The sequence below is a fragment of the Neophocaena asiaeorientalis genome, unplaced genomic scaffold (genome assembly GCF_003031525.2).
Source record: "Neophocaena asiaeorientalis asiaeorientalis breed wild unplaced genomic scaffold, Neophocaena_asiaeorientalis_V1.1 scaffold104, whole genome shotgun sequence".
Classification (NCBI taxonomy): domain Eukaryota; kingdom Metazoa; phylum Chordata; class Mammalia; order Artiodactyla; family Phocoenidae; genus Neophocaena; species Neophocaena asiaeorientalis.
The window spans coordinates 1,820,811-1,837,215 of NW_020175679.1; the positions used below are offsets into that span (position 1 = coordinate 1,820,811).

Consider the following 16,405-nt stretch of genomic DNA (forward strand, 5'->3'; position numbering starts at 1 on the left):
CTTTCCACGGGCCTGACAGCACTGAGATCAACCCGAGAAGGCCAGGCAGTGACGCCCACGGTCAGGGCGAGGGCCCTCAGAGGGCCGTGCTGTGTCCTTGGTCCCCGGCACTGTCCCTCCAGAGGCTGTCGGTGATGCTGAGGGCAGCCAGTGTGACCACGGGGCCTGGGAGGGGGTCTCTCCAAGCTCTCCCTCCCTCCCTCCCTCTCCTTCCTCTGTCTCTGTCTCCCCTCTCCCTCTCCCTCTCCCTCTCATTCCCTCCCTGCCCCTCCCCTCCCCACGAGTAGATACGAAAGGCACTCAGACCCACAGCGGAGGAATTCTCTCCTGTTTCCTTCAAAGACCTGCCAGTGAGTCTTGCAAGGAATGGGAGGCTGCTCCATCAGGGCGTGTCCTCCAGCTGGGGTCCTGGAATTACTATTTGTCCCCGACACCCTCTTCCTGCTGAAGCCAGCTCCGGGGAGTGCTCTGGAGTGACCTGGCTTTAGTGGTGGAGAAGGGGGCTGTTGTCCCTCTTGCGACCCGAGGATGCTCCGTTTCAGGTTGTCTGGTTAATTGCCTAAGATCACCCCCCACTGTGTGTACGGCATGGAAAACACCTGTTTTAGCGACTATAAAATAATTTATTATACTTTGTGGTCAGTAATATTTTAGTGTGGTTTACCAAACTCTTCCTCTTTCTAAAAAGGAATTTTACGTGGCTTAAAAGAAAACAAAATGCGTGCAGAGTTAATATTAAAAATACTGAACAAACTGAGATTTAAGAAAATTGACCTTAAAAGCTGTGATTGAAACTCACACACGGTCTTGAGCCTCCAGGACAAAAGAGGAACACATCAAGTTTTCATTCATATTTTCACTGGGAGTATTAGAGGGGACCGAGCCTGCCACCTCCTTGGGAGGGACGTTTCCCGTGGTGTAGAATGATAGAAGAAACGTAGCAGGTGGAGCTCGATTTAGCGTATATGACGACGTATGAACACTGATCATTCACCGAACGAGAGCGTTCTCAGAGCAACAGGGCAGTGGATGTCGTGTGGCTGGGTCTTAAGTGACAGAAAGGAAGAACTTGAAGGGAGGGCCGGTGAGGGGCTGCCCTTGGGCGGCCCAGGGCCAGGGCTTCCTGGGGCTCTGTGGTCCTGGAGGACAGAACTCAGAGGGACCGAAAGAATGGCTGGCGCTCACAGCCACATTCCCAGGAAATCGTTCCTTCACGCAGGCCTTTGGGGCAGCTGCACGGCAGCGCCCTTGGATGGGGGACCCTCCGGGGCTGGTGTGCTGCGGCCGATGGGGCAAAGCCCACGTGCCCTGGGAGCCACGTCAGCCCGGGGCACCCTTGTCCCTCCGCTGTGACAGCGAGAAACCCGGCCTGCCCAGCGGAGGCTATCCACGCGGCGGTGGGTCCTGAAGGACCAGAAGCGGAGGCAGCTCTCTCGCTGGCCCCGGATTGGGTCTGCTTTAGCGTTTGATCAGAGGCTCCGTTGAGTTCCCCAGACGTCAAGTGGAGGATTCGGTGTGCAGCGTTGCCACCTTCCGAAGACTTCCGGGCAGGCGCCCACAGCCCGCTCACCACCACGGCACACCTTCCGTGACGCACCGGAAGCAGCGTGGCTTCCCGCCGACGCGGCTGCCGGGGCGAGTTCGCGGGGAGCCTCCCTCAGGGGCTCAGGGAGCGGAAGTGCAGTGAAGAGTTCTTTCACGTTGATGAGTCCACGTTGGAGAAGGCCTTCCGAAGGAACGGTTTGGGTTTTGTCATCACTGCTCCTGAGCGCGTTTTCCAAGAGGGACCACGTACCAGGGACTGTTTGCTTCTAAATAAATCACTCCTGATACTGAGTGACTTATAAGTAAATACGCATAAGTAAATGGTAGTCCCTCTCTTTTTGCTTGCAGAAGAGGAAAGAGAATTTTAATGAAGTGTCCTGAGCAGGAAAATAGCTTCTCCTAAGGGCTAGACCCATAAAAAACAAGCCAAGCCACTCCCTGAAGACGGCAGCTTGAAGGCAAGCTCCTCCCTGGACACAGGCAGGCAAGACGGGGCACGGCGCCCCCCAGGTTCTAAGACAGTGAAGTTATAGTCATAGCCCAAACTAGTCCTAGCAACAAAGCCGGGAAAGAATGCTGAAACAAGAGAACCCTGCGTGGAGCCTGTTACCGTCGACCGCAGTGACGGCACCCGACGGTGCTTGTCCGACACCGAATAGGGAAGAGGTCTCACTGCCAGACCATCCGTCCGCCACAGCCAGGATGTCGCGTCTCCAAAGACTGCCCACCACTCTGTTCTGCTCCAGAAGCCAGGAGCCCCTCAGGGACTGTCAACAAGTTCCAGGGCTTGTGATCCCGGAAAGGGACTCTGACACGCCCTGGGGGCCCCGGCGTGGTCATAGGTGACCCTTGGAGACCCTGGATGGTCATGCATGGTCCTGGGTGATGTTGGGTAGACCCAGCTGACTCTGTTTGCCCTGAGTGGCCTAGAGGGGTGTGGTTAGCTATGGGTGGCCATGAATGGCCCTGGACAGCTCTAGATAGCCCAGGTAGGCATGGATTGTCTTGGAGGCCCTGGGTGGTCCTGGATGAGCCTGGTTGGCTGTGGAAGAGCGTGAAAGACCCTAGTTATCCCTTAGTGACTATCGGTGGCCCTGCATGGCTCTGGGAGGCACTGGGCATCCCTGGGTGACCCTGGATGGCCTTCATGGCCCTATTGGCATGGGTGGCCCTGGATGGCCTTAGGTGACCCTGAGCGGCCCTGGATAACCCTGGGTTGATGCCCTGGGTGACCCAGAGTGGCCCTAGATGACCTTAAGTGAGCCTGGATGACCCAGCCTGGCTGTGAGTGATGGTGGACAGCCACGGATGGCCCTTAGTTACCCCGTATGTCTGCGGGTGACCTGGCTGTACCAGGGCGTCCCTGGATAGCCCTGCACGTCTGGGTAGACGTCAAGGACCACGGATGGTTTTGGAAGTGGGCAGCCCCGTCTCTGACCGTGACGCGAAGTCTGGGACCCACCCTTTCCCTCGTCTTCTGGTGTGTCTAAAGGCGCTGCCTGGTTTCAGGACAGCCCAGGTGGAGCTACGACCCGCGAGGGGAGGGGCAAGGGTGAGCTGCTAATGGGGCCATGCTCTCCCCCCCAGGCGTGGGCTACACGGTCATCCTCATCTCACTCTACATCGGCTTCTTCTACAACGTCATCATCGCCTGGGCACTGCATTACCTCTTCTCCTCCTTCACCACGGAGCTGCCCTGGACCCACTGCAACCACACCTGGAACAGCCCCCGCTGCTCCGACACCCGCGCCCCCAGCCCCAGCCCTGACCCCAATGACACCTTCAGGACCACCCCTGCCGCCGAGTACTTTGAGTAAGTGGGGGCCTCGGGGTCTGATGACACCCCCGGGGGTGGGGAGGGGGATCCGGGCCAGCCACCCGCCCCTGCTGCCTCCCGAGGATGTGGGGAGGACCCCTCCCTGGCCAGTGCCGCATCCCGTTCCTCTGGGCTCTTGTGGGCTTATTTCTGACCCCACCTCTAGCAGCTCAGCACGGCTCCTGCAGGGAGACCTCGCAGGGAAGGGAAACTGGATGGGCCGCCCCACCTGCTCCCTGCGGCCCTTTGGGGTCTGTTGGGGGGGATGGCCTGTGACCCTGCAGATGCCGCAGGGAGGAGGCGTGTGGGGCTGGGCTCCGGGGGCTGCAGCACTGCCTCCAGAGGGGGCCGGGCTCCCCTTTCCCAGTCACCTTCCCCGATCTCCCTCCGCTCATGGCCCGGTCTCCAGCCGGAGGCGGGACCATCAGACAGTTGCCCGAGGTCTTCCCTGAGGGAAGGCACTGTCCCACTCCTGGGGCCTGTGGAGCTGGGTGAGACAGCAGGTGTGCAGGAGAGAAACTGAGCCTTCGGGCACTGGGAGAATCTGTCGTGTGGGGGTAGGAGTGACACCGCCAGAAGGGCGAGGGATGTTCATGGAACCTGCAGACATTCAGCGTCTGAAGTTGCGTGTTCCAGATACTCAGGGTCTAAGTCCTTTGCTCTAGAATCCCCGCCACACGTGGGGAACGTATCTCCAGGACCGGCTGCTTCAGAAAGTGGCAGCGATGGGCAGGAACGGAGTGAGGCGGGGTTTGGGGGGCCTGAGGGGACCGCCGGAGGGGTGGGGTGCCTTTCTCAGGCATTATAGGAAGAGCACGGTTAGGGTGAGGACGAGGGTTGTGTGTGATGGGACTTGTTTAATTTTTTGGAAGATAGTCTTTTGGGCAGTTTGGGATTAGAGAGTGAAGGAGTCTGAGGAGGGCAGGGAGGGAGGTTCCGCGAAGGGGGGAAGAGAGGGGCCACTGAGAACCCGCCTGCCCGGAGGAGGGAGAGTCCAAAGCTGGGGGGTGAGGGCCTGGGTCTCCAGGAGCTCTCAGGAGGGGGCGAGCGGGTTTCAGAGGACGGGCTGGAGGTGAGAGTCCACCTGGGATGGGTCCCATTAGATCTGCCTGAAACACTCCAATGCGGACGTGCCCGTGAGAAATGGAAACCCAGGCCCTGTCACCTGAGTGTGTGGGCAGGACTCAGTGACAAACAAGCAAGAAATGATAGATTCGTCCAAGTAAAGGAGAGCAGAGCATTCATCAAAGCTGCTTGTGCGTTCTTAGGAGCTCGTTGCCAGCCTGTTCATGACTGCATTTCCCAAACCTAAGAGCATCTCACGGACAGGTCAAAGCCCGGGCTGCAAGTACTCTCACCAGTGGCCCAGCTCTCAGGTTTAGTGTGTGATGGGAGACGGGGGACCAGAAAAGAGAGCGGGAGGGGTGGGGACCCCTGCACCAGAAAGCAGAAAGGAGAGACACAGACATGACTGTGGGCGAGCGCCTGGGAGCATCCCACCCATCCCACCACTGACAGACGTGCAGAATCAGCTCTCGCTAGAGTTGGGTTTAAGTTATCATTTCACCAACAAAATGATGGCTAAGTTTTCAAGCTAGTGCGTCTTTTACAATTTTAAGATGGATTTTGGCGCAATTCAGAATGTTTAGAAAGCTTTAAGAGATATCAAGTGTGTCAGGTGAGGCCATTTGGGGACACTTACCTTCTGTTTGGGAGGTGTGGAAAGAGTTGATTTAACTAAATGATTTTTCAGATGAGAAAAATAGAGGGAAAAAACTGGTTAGTCAATGATTTATTATTAAGAATGCTAGAAGGAAACATATGTGATAGGTGAATTTAAAAAAAATTAAAAAACAGAGAGCTCACTAGTGAAGTCTGTTTGGAAATTCCAAGTCTGGAAGAGAAAGATTGAGCTGGAAAGCTGCCTGGACCCTCCACGTAAAGGGCTGTTAGCAGGAGCAGATATCCAACCGTATTTGGAGGGGACCCTGGGACAAAGGCGGGGCCTTTGAAGTTTACGAGGAAGTCATAGATCATTAACGACACGATGAGTTATTAAACTGAACTGACGACACGCCAGGTGATTTCACTAACGGTGGTGACTGGGTTTCCCTGCGACAGGCCCCACTGACTGTCAGGTCTGCAAGGGTTTTCTGGAATGTAAACCCACTTTATAAAGCGGATCTTTGTGGAAAGCATTACATGTTCTTGAAGGCACATGTAATTAGGGAGTTCACATCCCACCATGAAATTCCAGGATAACTATAATCATTGAAGTAGTAAAGCTGTAAGTGCTACAGAGTGCATGTGGGCTTTGGAAACCCCAAAAGATTGACCCCTGTAACTCCCAACTAGTGTTAAATTTCCCTCAACTCAACTCCATAAACACTTATTAAAACCACCTTCACCTACTTTCTAATATAAATTAGAACGCTATATATTTAAAGCTACAAACTTGCCTCTAAGAGACTGCTTTAGCTGCCTCCTGCGCGTTTAATATGTTGTGTATTCAAGTATTCCCTGATCTGCCTTGTGATTTCTTCTTTGATTCACGGGAGATTTTTAGAAATTTGTTGTTTGACTTTAAAATATTTGGAGGTTTTCTAGATATATTTCTGTTATTGATTTCTAATTTAATTCAGATTTGGTGAGATAACATCTTTTAAAACCTCATTATTCCTAAATATACTGAGATTTGTCATATTGCCCAATATATGGTTTATCCTGGTAAGTATTCCACGTGCACTTAGAAAGAATGTGTATCCTGCTGCTGTTGGGTAGACATGTTGGCTAGGTCCTGTCAGCTCCTAGTGCTGTTTAAGTTTTCTACATCCTTACTGTTTATTTGTTCTATCAGTTACTGTGAAAGGGGTGTTGAAATCTCAATTATAATTGTGGATTTGCCTATTTCCCTTCACAGTTCTATCAGTTTTTGCTTCATTCATGTATTTTAAAGCTCTGTTCTAAAGTCTACACTTGTTTATCAGATCTTTTAATTGAGCCCTTTTCCATTATGAAATGTCCCTCTTGGTGCCATTCCTCATTCTTTTTTCTCTTTTTCCTTTTTTTTGGCTACATTGGGTCTTTGTTGCTGCGCGCGGGCTTTCTCTAGTTGCGGTGAGTGGGGGCTACTCTTTGTTGCGACGCGTGGGCTTCTCATTGCGGTGGCTCCTCTTGTTGCGGAGCACAGGCTCTAGGCGCGCGGGCTTCAGTAGTTGTGGCACGTGGGCTCAGTAGTTGTGGCTCGTGGGGTCTAGAGCGCAGGCTCAGCAGTTGTGGAGCACAGGCTTAGTTGCTCCGCGGCATGTGGGATCTTCCCAGAGGAGGGCTCGAACCCGTGTCCCCTGCATTGGCAGGCGGATTCTTAACCACTGTGCCACCAGGGAAGTCCCTATTCCTCATTCTGATGTCAGCTTTATCTGATATTAATATGATCACTCCAGCTTTCCTATGAATAGTGTTTACATGGGATATCTTCTCCATCCTTATGTTTTAAACCTATATGTATCATATTTGAAGTGGGTCTCATGTAGACAGCACAGAGTTGGTTGTTGCTTTTTTATTTACTATGACAATCTCTGTCCTTTAATTAGAGTGTTTCCAATCAATAATTATCAGTATGGTTAGGGTTTTGTCTTTCATCTTGCTTGTCCCACTGGTTCATTGTTTCTTGTTTCCTCTGTTTATTTCCTTTGGAATTAATTAATTATTTTGGCTTCCACTTTATCTACTCCATTTGCTAATAAGCTCTAGCTCTTCTTTTCTTGTTTTGTTTTGTTTTCTTGGCCACACCACACGGCATGTGGGATCTTAGCTCCCCGACCAGGGATCAAACCCGTGGCTCCTGCATTGGAAGCGTGGAGTCTTAACCACTGGACCACCAGGGAAGTCCGTCTAGCTCTTTGTCTTAATTTTTAGTGGCTATTACAGGGTTTGCAATCTACGTCTTTAAGTTATCACAGTCTACTTTCTCCTGACAGTGTGGCCCTGGGCCAGGGCTGGGCTTCTGTGGGCTCCCAGCGTGCGGTGGCCCACCTGCTCTCCTCACCTGGAGGGTGGGCCCTGCATCTCCACTAAGGCTGGGGTCCTGGCCTTTCTGGGGTGGGGGGCGGGGGGTGGGGGTCTCCATCAGGCCAGGTCCCTGCTGCCATGCCAAGTGGGGGAGGGCAGGTCTCTTCACAAGTGCAGCCCCCTGTTCCAGTTCAGGGCAGGGAGGCAGCCCTCCCCAGGACCCCCATCTCCTTCCTCTCCAGGCGTGGCGTGCTGCACCTCCACGAGAGCCAGGGCATCGACGACCTGGGCCCTCCCCGGTGGCAGCTCGCATCTTGCCTGGTACTGGTCATTGTCCTGCTCTACTTCAGCCTGTGGAAGGGAGTGAAGACTTCTGGGAAGGTGAGGCAGCAAGGCTCACCAGCTGGGGAGTGGACAGGTGGCCGTGGTGGGTTGGGAGTGGACAGGTGGGCCGTGGTGGGCTTGGGAGCGGACAGGTGGCCGTGGTGGCTTGGGAGCGGACAGGTGGCCGTGGTGGGCTTGGGAGTGGACAGGTGGCCGTGGTGGGTTGGGAGCGGACAGGTGGGCCGTGGTGGGTTGGGAGCGGACAGGTGGCCGTGGTGGGTTGGGAGTGGACAGGTGGGCTGTGGTGGGTTGGGGAGTGGACAGATGGACCGTGGTGGGCTGGGGAGTGGACAGATGGACTGTGGTGGGTTGGGAGTGGACAGGTGGCCGTGGTGGGTTGGGACAGGTGGCCGTGGTGGGTTGGGAGTGGACAGGTGGCCGTGGTGGGTTGGGACAGGTGGCCGTGGTGGGTTGGGAGTGGACAGGTGGCCGTGGTGGGTTGGGACAGGTGGCCGTGGTGGGTTGGGAGTGGACAGGTGGCCGTGGTGGGTTGGGACAGGTGGCCGTGGTGGGTTGGGAGTGGACAGGTGGCCGTGGTGGGTTGGGACAGGTGGCCGTGGTGGGTTGGGAGTGGACAGGTGGCCGTGGTGGGTTGGGACAGGTGGCCGTGGTGGGTTGGGAGTGGACAGGTGGCCGTGGTGGGTTGGGACAGGTGGCCGTGGTGGGTTGGGAGTGGACAGGTGGCCGTGGTGGGTTGGGACAGGTGGCCGTGGTGGGTTGGGAGTGGACAGGTGGCCGTGGTGGGTTGGGACAGGTGGCCGTGGTGGGTTGGGAGTGGACAGGTGGCCGTGGTTGAAGAATGATGTCAGGAGAGTGCTTTCAGCGTGAAGACAAGCACAACAAAATATTTTTGCTGATGAAAATATTTTGGTCATTATCTGGGCGCCCAAAGCAGCGATGACCAGAATGCCCCTGTCACTCGGGCTAACACTTGCAGTGACTCTCCAGCACCTGAGAGTCTTCCAACGGCCACAGGTGCTCTCTCCACCCCCCGCGGCCCAGAGTCCATCTTTCACAAGTGACCCAGGTGCCCATTTGCACAATCAGTGCAAATCACTCACATCTCCCTCATCAGGAATTCAGCCAATGCTGCCTACTGCCATAGCCCAAGTGCAGAGAAGGAGGGCTCCTTCCTTGCCAAATTGTTTGTCCATTTTAATCCCTGGGAAAGACAACACACAGGATAGAAGGCACTGGACAGTCTCGCTCCAGGAGGCATTTTTTGAGCTGGTGTCCTGTGACTGTTTGGGACGGCGGGCTTCCCAATCTGAGGTCCCCTCTCTGAGCACAGACCATGAGGGTGACTCTGTGCCCAGCCATGCCAGCCGGTGGCGGTGCGGCCTGGTGACACTGTGCTCTCCCCAGGTCGTGTGGATCACGGCCACCATGCCGTACGTGGTCCTCTTTGCGCTGCTTCTGCGAGGCGTCACCCTCCCTGGGGCCGTGGACGGCATCAGGGCGTACCTGAGCGTGGACTTCCGTCGGCTCTGCGAGGCCTCGGTGAGTGCGCCCTCCGCTCGCGGCCCCAGTCCACGTGGGTCATGGGGCTCTACATCCCAGGCAGGAGACCCCAAAGGCTGCAGCCGGGCAGCAATTCTCACTCCCCCGCTGTGTGCTGGGCCCACCCAGCAGAGTTCCCTGTCCAGGTGACATGGGACGGTGTGGGCACAGCAAGCAGCTGAATGGACCAGAGTAAGGACATTAGGGGAACAGGCCACCCAGGTTTCTGCAGGGAGAGAGCGGGAGTCGGCTGCCTCTCGACCTCTTCGCTGCGGGCCGTGCTCTCCCTGGAGCAACGCTCCCGGCTCCTGGGATGAGCACTTGTGGGACGGCCCGGTCTGTGCCCGAGGGTGTTGCCGCTCAGCTGGATCGCAGCCGCAAGCTCTGGCCCCGGATGCATCCTCGGAGCTGGGCTGAGGCTGCGTGAACTAGGGTCCCCCTCAGGGAGCCAGACCTTGATGGTCCAGCACCCGGCGCCCCTGGCGTAAAGGCGCGAGGTGACCGCGTCGTGGCCAGAACTTACTCCACAGTCAGGCTGCAGGTTTCTTCAGGAAAGGAAGAAGTAATTCTGGGTTGAAATGTGAGAAGACAACCTCATGAAGAGAGGAGGCTCTGCCGGGCAACGGCGGGGCGGCGGTGGGTGGCCAGAGAGAGAGGCAGCAGCATCGCAGGGAAACAGGCCCAGAAGCGGGGAGGCTGGGCGGGAGGCGGGGTCACTGGAAAATCAGGTGGACTAGACTGGGGCAGAGGGAGGGGCCCCAGTGGCCACCCAGGGAGGCTGAGCTACCGGGAGCAGCACGAGGGCGAGGGCGGTCTCGGCTGAGGCGTGGGGCCGGGGCCTGACGCTGCCAGGTTGTGAGAGGGTCGGCTGTGGGGCTCATCGGGCCGGAGGAGGCACCCCCTGGGGCAGCAGTGGGCAGGAAGGGCGAGAAGGGGAGGCAGACGTGGCTCCGACCCCAGGAACCCTGGGAATTGGGGGTGCTGACAGGGCGGAGGTCGGGCGCCGAGGGCAGCGAGAGGAAAGCACCACGGTCTCGGCCCCACAAGCACACAGGCGAGGGCAGCCGTGAGCAGGGCACCAGCCGGGCAGCCCACCCGAGGACCGAGGCTGTGAGGGCAGCACACGGGTCTCCACAGACGGCTAAAGGCAGAGTCCGTCCAGCAGCGGGTCCGGGGCCCCACAGCTGCAGAGCCGAGCCCGGGGAGCTGAGAGGTCAGCAGGGCATCCGTCCTCGGGAAAGCCCATGGCAGCTGGGGGATGCTGGCAGGAGGAGGTGGCCTTGGGCGTCCCAGGCCAGCCGGGCGTGATCTGGAAGTCAAAGAGAAGTGGGGCGTCAGGCAGGAAGGACAGGCGGCATGAGGGTACGCAAAACAGATGCCGGGGTGCGAAGAAATCAGAGAAAGGTGGGAACCGGTGGTTGTCACAAGCGAGGTAGATCGGCAGATGGACGAGACAGAAAATAGATTTCAGGTGGACGGATGATGGCTCATACGCAGACAGGCAGTGGATGACGGACGGATGACAGAGGACAGGCGTAGGTGGTGGGTGACGGAGACACAACAGGACTGGACCTGACCTGAGTGTCCCTGCCTCTAACAGTCCTGTCAGCTAGGGAGGGGAAGAGCAGAGACCAGGACAGAGCAGGCCCACAGCACTGGGCTCCTGGGAGACCGCGGTCCCCAAAGGACAGGTCTATGCAGTCCCCAGCGCGGAGGCTGGGGCTGTTCCTGGTGCCCCCGTGGGGTTCTGGCTGACTTTGCACCACGTCCTCCAGGACAGAGCAGGGCCTGGGCCTCACCCGCTGGGCGGCCGTCCTGAGCCGTCCTCCCAGGACTGCTCCGGGCCCAGCGGCTGCCTGTACGCCCTCTCCCAGGCTCAGGACAGCCTCCCTCAGAGACTGAGCGGCCCCGGCACCCTTCCCCTGGGGCTTGGCAGTGGGGGACCAGGTCCCACAGGCCCTGAGGGGATGTGGTTGGGGACTGGCCCAGATCGGGGCGCAGGGCCCCAGCACCATCCCAGGCTCGTCCCTGCCCACCCCCCTGGGGGTTCAGCCATGGTGGCTCAGTCCAGAGGGGCTGAGGGAGGGGCCTGGCCAGGTCCTCACTGGTCCGGGCCGGGTGGGAGCAGAGGTTCCACTGAGGGGCCTGCCCGGCACGCGGATGGGGCGGAAGTAACCGTCGGCTCCGTCCCTTCTTGTGCCCCTGGCACCGGGGACCCTGTGCTGCTCTGACGTGGAGGCTGCCCTGCATCCTGGGGCCATTTCTAGACCCCCATGGGGATGAAGGGGACTGCCTTCGGGGTCAGCGCCACTGTCCTCAGTGGCACCCAGAGGCCCGGCCCTTTCAGGCCGTCCAGACTCTCAGTCGTCCATCTGCAGCTCTCGTGGAGCTGCTCCATCGGACAGGCGGGTCTGGGCTGGGCAGAGTGCTGTCTGGGAGGGCTCCATTCCAGCAGGAGAGAGGAGGACTGGAAGTAAAGGAAGGGCAAGTCCAGGCCAGTTCTGAGAGGCTGCCCAGGCGGGCCCCAGGGTGGACCGTGGCCTGGGTCTGGAGCTGGGTCCTAGGAGTGGCAGTGAGCAAAGGCCTGGACAGATGGCTGGGAGGCGTAACCTGATGGGTGAGCTGCACGTGCAAAGACTCTGGGGTGGCCACTGCCCACTGTGAGGACCTGGGGTTGAGAGGAGATAGGAGCCCCCTGGCGACACCGCCTCCTGTCCGCAGCTACCTGCCCAGACGAGCTGGCTGATGACCAGCACGAGGGGACCCCTTGGCCCCCTGCCCACCTGGCCACTCTAGGCCTTGAGCTGGGAAACATGCTGTCCCCAGTGCTGGGGTGACCCCAAGACTGGGCGTGCTGCCCGCCCTCACTCAGTCACACTCAGGCCAGCTGCCCTGTGTCTCCAGCTGGGGAGCTCTGGAGTCACTGCCTGAGGACCTCGGCCCACAGGCCTGCACCACGGGCTGTGGGGACAGCCCCCAGGACCTTCCAGCACAGCAGGTCTGGCCAGGCCCCCGGGGGGGCTTCCACTCTCTTCATCCCTGCCCCAGGCTACGCAGGGCCAAGGGGGGCCCACATCACCATCACCAGCTGGTCTCCACATCACCCTGACCCAAGAGGGTCGTGTCTGACTTTAAAATACCTTCTTGGTCCAGTATCGACTGCAGGCCTTCACCTGTCATGTGTGTCAGCACCCGGATGCCACCTGTGCCACCCCCAGCAAGCGCACACTGTCAGAGCCACGGTCAGCTCCACAGGCCTTTCTTCACGTCCCGCCGTGTGCTCACCCGGCACTCACAACGTGCTTCCGTGGGAAGGACGGAAGGCGGGTGTTGGTGGGCACGTGTCTGATTGAGGCACGCACGGCACACAGCATTTTCCTAAATCACTGCTGTTACCAGGGTCACGGGCCAGACCAGCCCTCACCAGTTGGAGTAATGAGGAACCGCAGGTCCTGCAACAAGACGCAGCCCCCTGTGTTTCAGGCTCTCTCGGGCCAGCAACGCGGGAAAGGTTTATTCCCTGAGATGACATTTGCTTGTTGACAATGATGTCGAGTTTAAGTTCGACCCTGTTCCTTGGAGCCCCTGGCATCGAAGGTGCGGCCGTCTGTGGGTCCACCCCAGGACCACTCCCTGCCCTTGGGCTGGCCGAGCCCCCCGCAGGGACCTCTCACCGCCGCTCTGTCTGTGTCCCTGCTCCGCGCAGGTCTGGATAGACGCCGCCGTCCAGATATGCTTCTCGCTGGGAGTGGGGCTTGGAGTGCTCATAGCTTTCTCCAGTTACAATAAATTCACCAACAACTGCTACAGGTGAGTCCTGGGCTCCTGTAAGAGGCTCTGCAGAACCAAGTGGGGGCACAGCTGATATGGGGGGGCATCGTTGGCTTTAGGAGGTAATGTGTCCGTGGATGAAGGGAGGGGGAAATGAGCTGTGCTTGCAACTCCAAGCCAAATGGCTTTTAAAGTGGAAATCGAACAGGGAAGCTCTAGGCGCAATGTTGATTGTGGCTTTAAGGGAGCATTGAAGCAGTGGAGATGCTGATCACCTCGCTGGGAGGAGGCGTCCCAGACCCCCAATCCCCTGCCCCACCCAGCCGGCCCCATCCTCCCAGCACTCAGGGCGGGTCTCCTCCCCCACGTGCCCCGCGAGGAAGGGCCTGCATGTGTCCCCACCTGGCCTGCACCTAGGGATCCTGGGCCCCAGGGGCATCCCAGACTCTGTGCAGAGGCCGCCGGGGACCCGGCACCAGGACGAGCCGGAAGGTGGCTCCACTGTGCGCCCAGAGCTCTGGCAGCGTCTCAGCTGGGGCCGCCCCGCCCGGATGACCTGAGTGACCTGCACCCACTTGCTGGCCCTGAAATCCTTCTGAAAACAGAGAAAGAATTTCATCCAGGACTGCTTTCTTTGACCTTCACGAGCCTGTATTTATTCTCTTTCATATCACGAGGATAAAAATGCGGTAAAAATACAAAGGCGGTGCGCACAGCAAAATGGCCAGGCTGACCGCTCCCCAGAGGGCCACGCAAAGGTGGGGTCTGCGTGGCAGGGCCAGAGCCCACCCTGTGCCCACCTGGGTCTGAGCACCCTGCAAACGTCCTTCCACTCGGGCACCAGGAGGGCTGACCCCGCACTGCCCCCTCCCCTGCTCTCTGAATTCTCAGCCGTCAGAGTGGGGTCCACAGGCCGGCAGCACGGGACCCCCAGGAGCCGATGGGAAACACAGCATCTGGGGCCCACCAGACCCGCCCCGTCAGAACCTTCATCTTAACAAGGTCCCCGGGAGACATCTCAGAGCCCGGCCTGGCAGCCCCTGTCGAGCAGGGCTAGGGACCCCTGTGGTCGTCTGTGCTGCCCACCTGGAGCCCCAGCTTTGCTGGCGGGACTGTCTCGCCTTCAGCACTGAGTCGGGGGTCCCAAGAGTCCCTTGGTCCCCAGGCAAACACGGAGGGGCCATAGGGCCTGGCCTAGCCAACGTCTGACCAGAGCCCTACGCCGCTCAGTGGGGGGTCCAGGTGGGAGGTCCTGTCACCATCACCGGGTGGCAGCCTCCCTCCCGCAGGGCAGCCCCGGAAAGCCTCTGGGGCCGCAGGAGGTGCTGGCCTGCTTGACTGGGGAAGCGGCCCCGGAGCTGCCTGCCCCAGACGCAGTAAATTACGGATGATGACTGGAAATTGCAGCAGCTCCAGGCCGGGTGCCGAGACAGCACGTCTTGTTCCTGCAGAGACGCGATCATCACCACCTCCGTCAACTCGCTGACGAGCTTCTCCTCCGGCTTCGTGGTCTTCTCCTTCCTGGGGTACATGGCCCAGAAGCACAGTGTGCCCATCGGGGACGTGGCCAAGGACGGTGAGTGCCCCAGGGCAGGCAGCTCCCCCCCCACCCCACCCGCTCCCGAGGTTCAGGCTGCCCAGTTCTCGACGAGTGTTTTCCATGCAAACCTAGAGGGAAAGGCACAGGCCTCCAGAGCCCTTCCCAAGAGCGGCTGATGTGACTGAGAACAGGATCCTGGGTGCAGCGCACCCACCGGCTCCCCGCGCACCCTGCGCCTGCCCCCTCGGACCACCGTGCTGCATGCAGAGGCTGGGGCATCTTTGCCCCTTGTCCCAGTGCGCCTTGCAGAGGCCACTCGGCTGCAGGACGAGGGTCTGGTTCCCTCACTGGGCGGCCCCCGCCGTTGTTTACACCTGGCCAGGGACGTGAAGTTCAGGGCTCTGAGCTGTTCCAAGCGGCACGGACCTCGGTGTGGTCAGCCAGAGGGAAGCCGGGCTGATTTGGACATAGCAGTTACTCTGTTCCAAAGCTTTTCCTCCAGATACCCAGTGGCCATGGCACGTGTAGATGGGATTTGGTTAATAGCCGAGAATCCCCTGAAGTCTCTGGACACGGTGACAACAGAGACCCACGTTCCCAACCTGCTCACCATGCCGTCACAGACACCGAGTGTCTGCAAACCAGGAAGTTAGCTGAGGGGGAGTGGGCGGGGGAGGGTTTGGGCCCAGGTGACACAGGGACCGAGCTGGGCCCCGCAAGAGAGAGCCCCCGGGGTGCTGGGCAGAAAGTCACGGCTTAGGACCCCAAGGCCTCCCATGACGGCCGCCACCCTCACCGGCCTGCAGGATTGCTCTGTGCGTGAACCAGGAGGGGCCTCCCCCCAGCCCGTCCCGCTCAGGGGTGGGCCCCTCCCTTCCCCTGGGAAGCCCCTCTTCTCCCGGGGGCTGGGGGACTGATCTCCTCCTGGGTCCTCTCACTCTTCAGCAGGAGGGTAGCCTTCAGGGAGGGGCCGAGGGGGACAGAGGGCCAACCCCACCTGCGCCCGGAGCTCTCAGTGGGTCGGCCCGTCAGCCCATCCAGTTCTTGAGAAGTTGAGTGTTGGGAGCCGCACTTTTTTTTTTTTGAATTTTTGAACTTTATTTTATTTATTTTTTTATACATAAGGTTCTTATTAGTCATCAATTTTATGCACATCAGTGTATACATGTCAGTCCCAATCGCCCAATTCATCCCACCCCCAGCCCCACCCCCGCTGCTTTCCCCCCCCTGGTGTCCCAAGGTTTGTTCTCTACATCTGTGTCTCAATTTCTGCCCTGCAAACCGGTTCATCTGTCCCATTTTTCTAGATTCCGCACATATGCGTTAATATACGATATTTGTCTTTCTCTTTCTGCTTACTTCACTCTGTATGACAGTCTCTAGATCCATCCACGTCTCAACAAATGACCCAATTTTGTTCCTTGTAATGGCTGAGTAATATTCCATTAGTTTCTTAAGGAACCTCCATACTGTTCTCCATAGTGGCTGTAAAAATTTACATTCCTACCAACAGTGCAAGAGGGTTCCCTTTTCTCCACACCCTCTCCAGCATTTGTTGTTTGTAGATTTTTTGATGATGGCCATTCTGACCGGCGTGAGATGATACCTCACTGTGGTTTTGATTTGCATTTCTCTAATGATTAGTGACGTTGAACATCCTTTCACGCGTTTGTTGGCCATCTGTATATCTTCTTTGGAGAAATGTCTATTTAGGTCTTCTGCCCATTTTTGGATTGGGTTGTTTGTTTTTTTACTATTGAGTTGCATGAGCTGTTTACACATTTTGGAGATAAATCCTTTGTCCGTTGATTCGTTTGCAAATATTTTCTCCCATTCTG

The 16,405-nt window shown here is 58.0% G+C and overlaps 1 protein-coding gene across 4 annotated transcripts in view; it reads left to right on the top strand.

Annotated features, from left to right (window-relative positions):
• Window positions 1-16,405, top strand: part of SLC6A3 (solute carrier family 6 member 3) — a 35,262-nt gene that overhangs the window by 5,943 nt on the left and 12,914 nt on the right. For all 4 annotated transcript variants that reach the window (XR_003001355.1, XR_003001356.1, XM_024731967.1 and 1 more), the window contains 5 exons: window positions 3,133-3,358; window positions 7,615-7,753; window positions 9,122-9,256; window positions 12,963-13,066; window positions 14,479-14,603. Coding sequence is in view for 2 of the 4 variants with exons in the window: in XM_024731967.1 (XP_024587735.1) it covers window positions 3,133-3,358; window positions 7,615-7,753; window positions 9,122-9,256; window positions 12,963-13,066; window positions 14,479-14,603 (729 nt within the window). In the remaining 2 variants the exon portion in view is untranslated. The remainder of the gene's footprint in view (window positions 1-3,132; window positions 3,359-7,614; window positions 7,754-9,121; window positions 9,257-12,962; window positions 13,067-14,478; window positions 14,604-16,405) is intronic.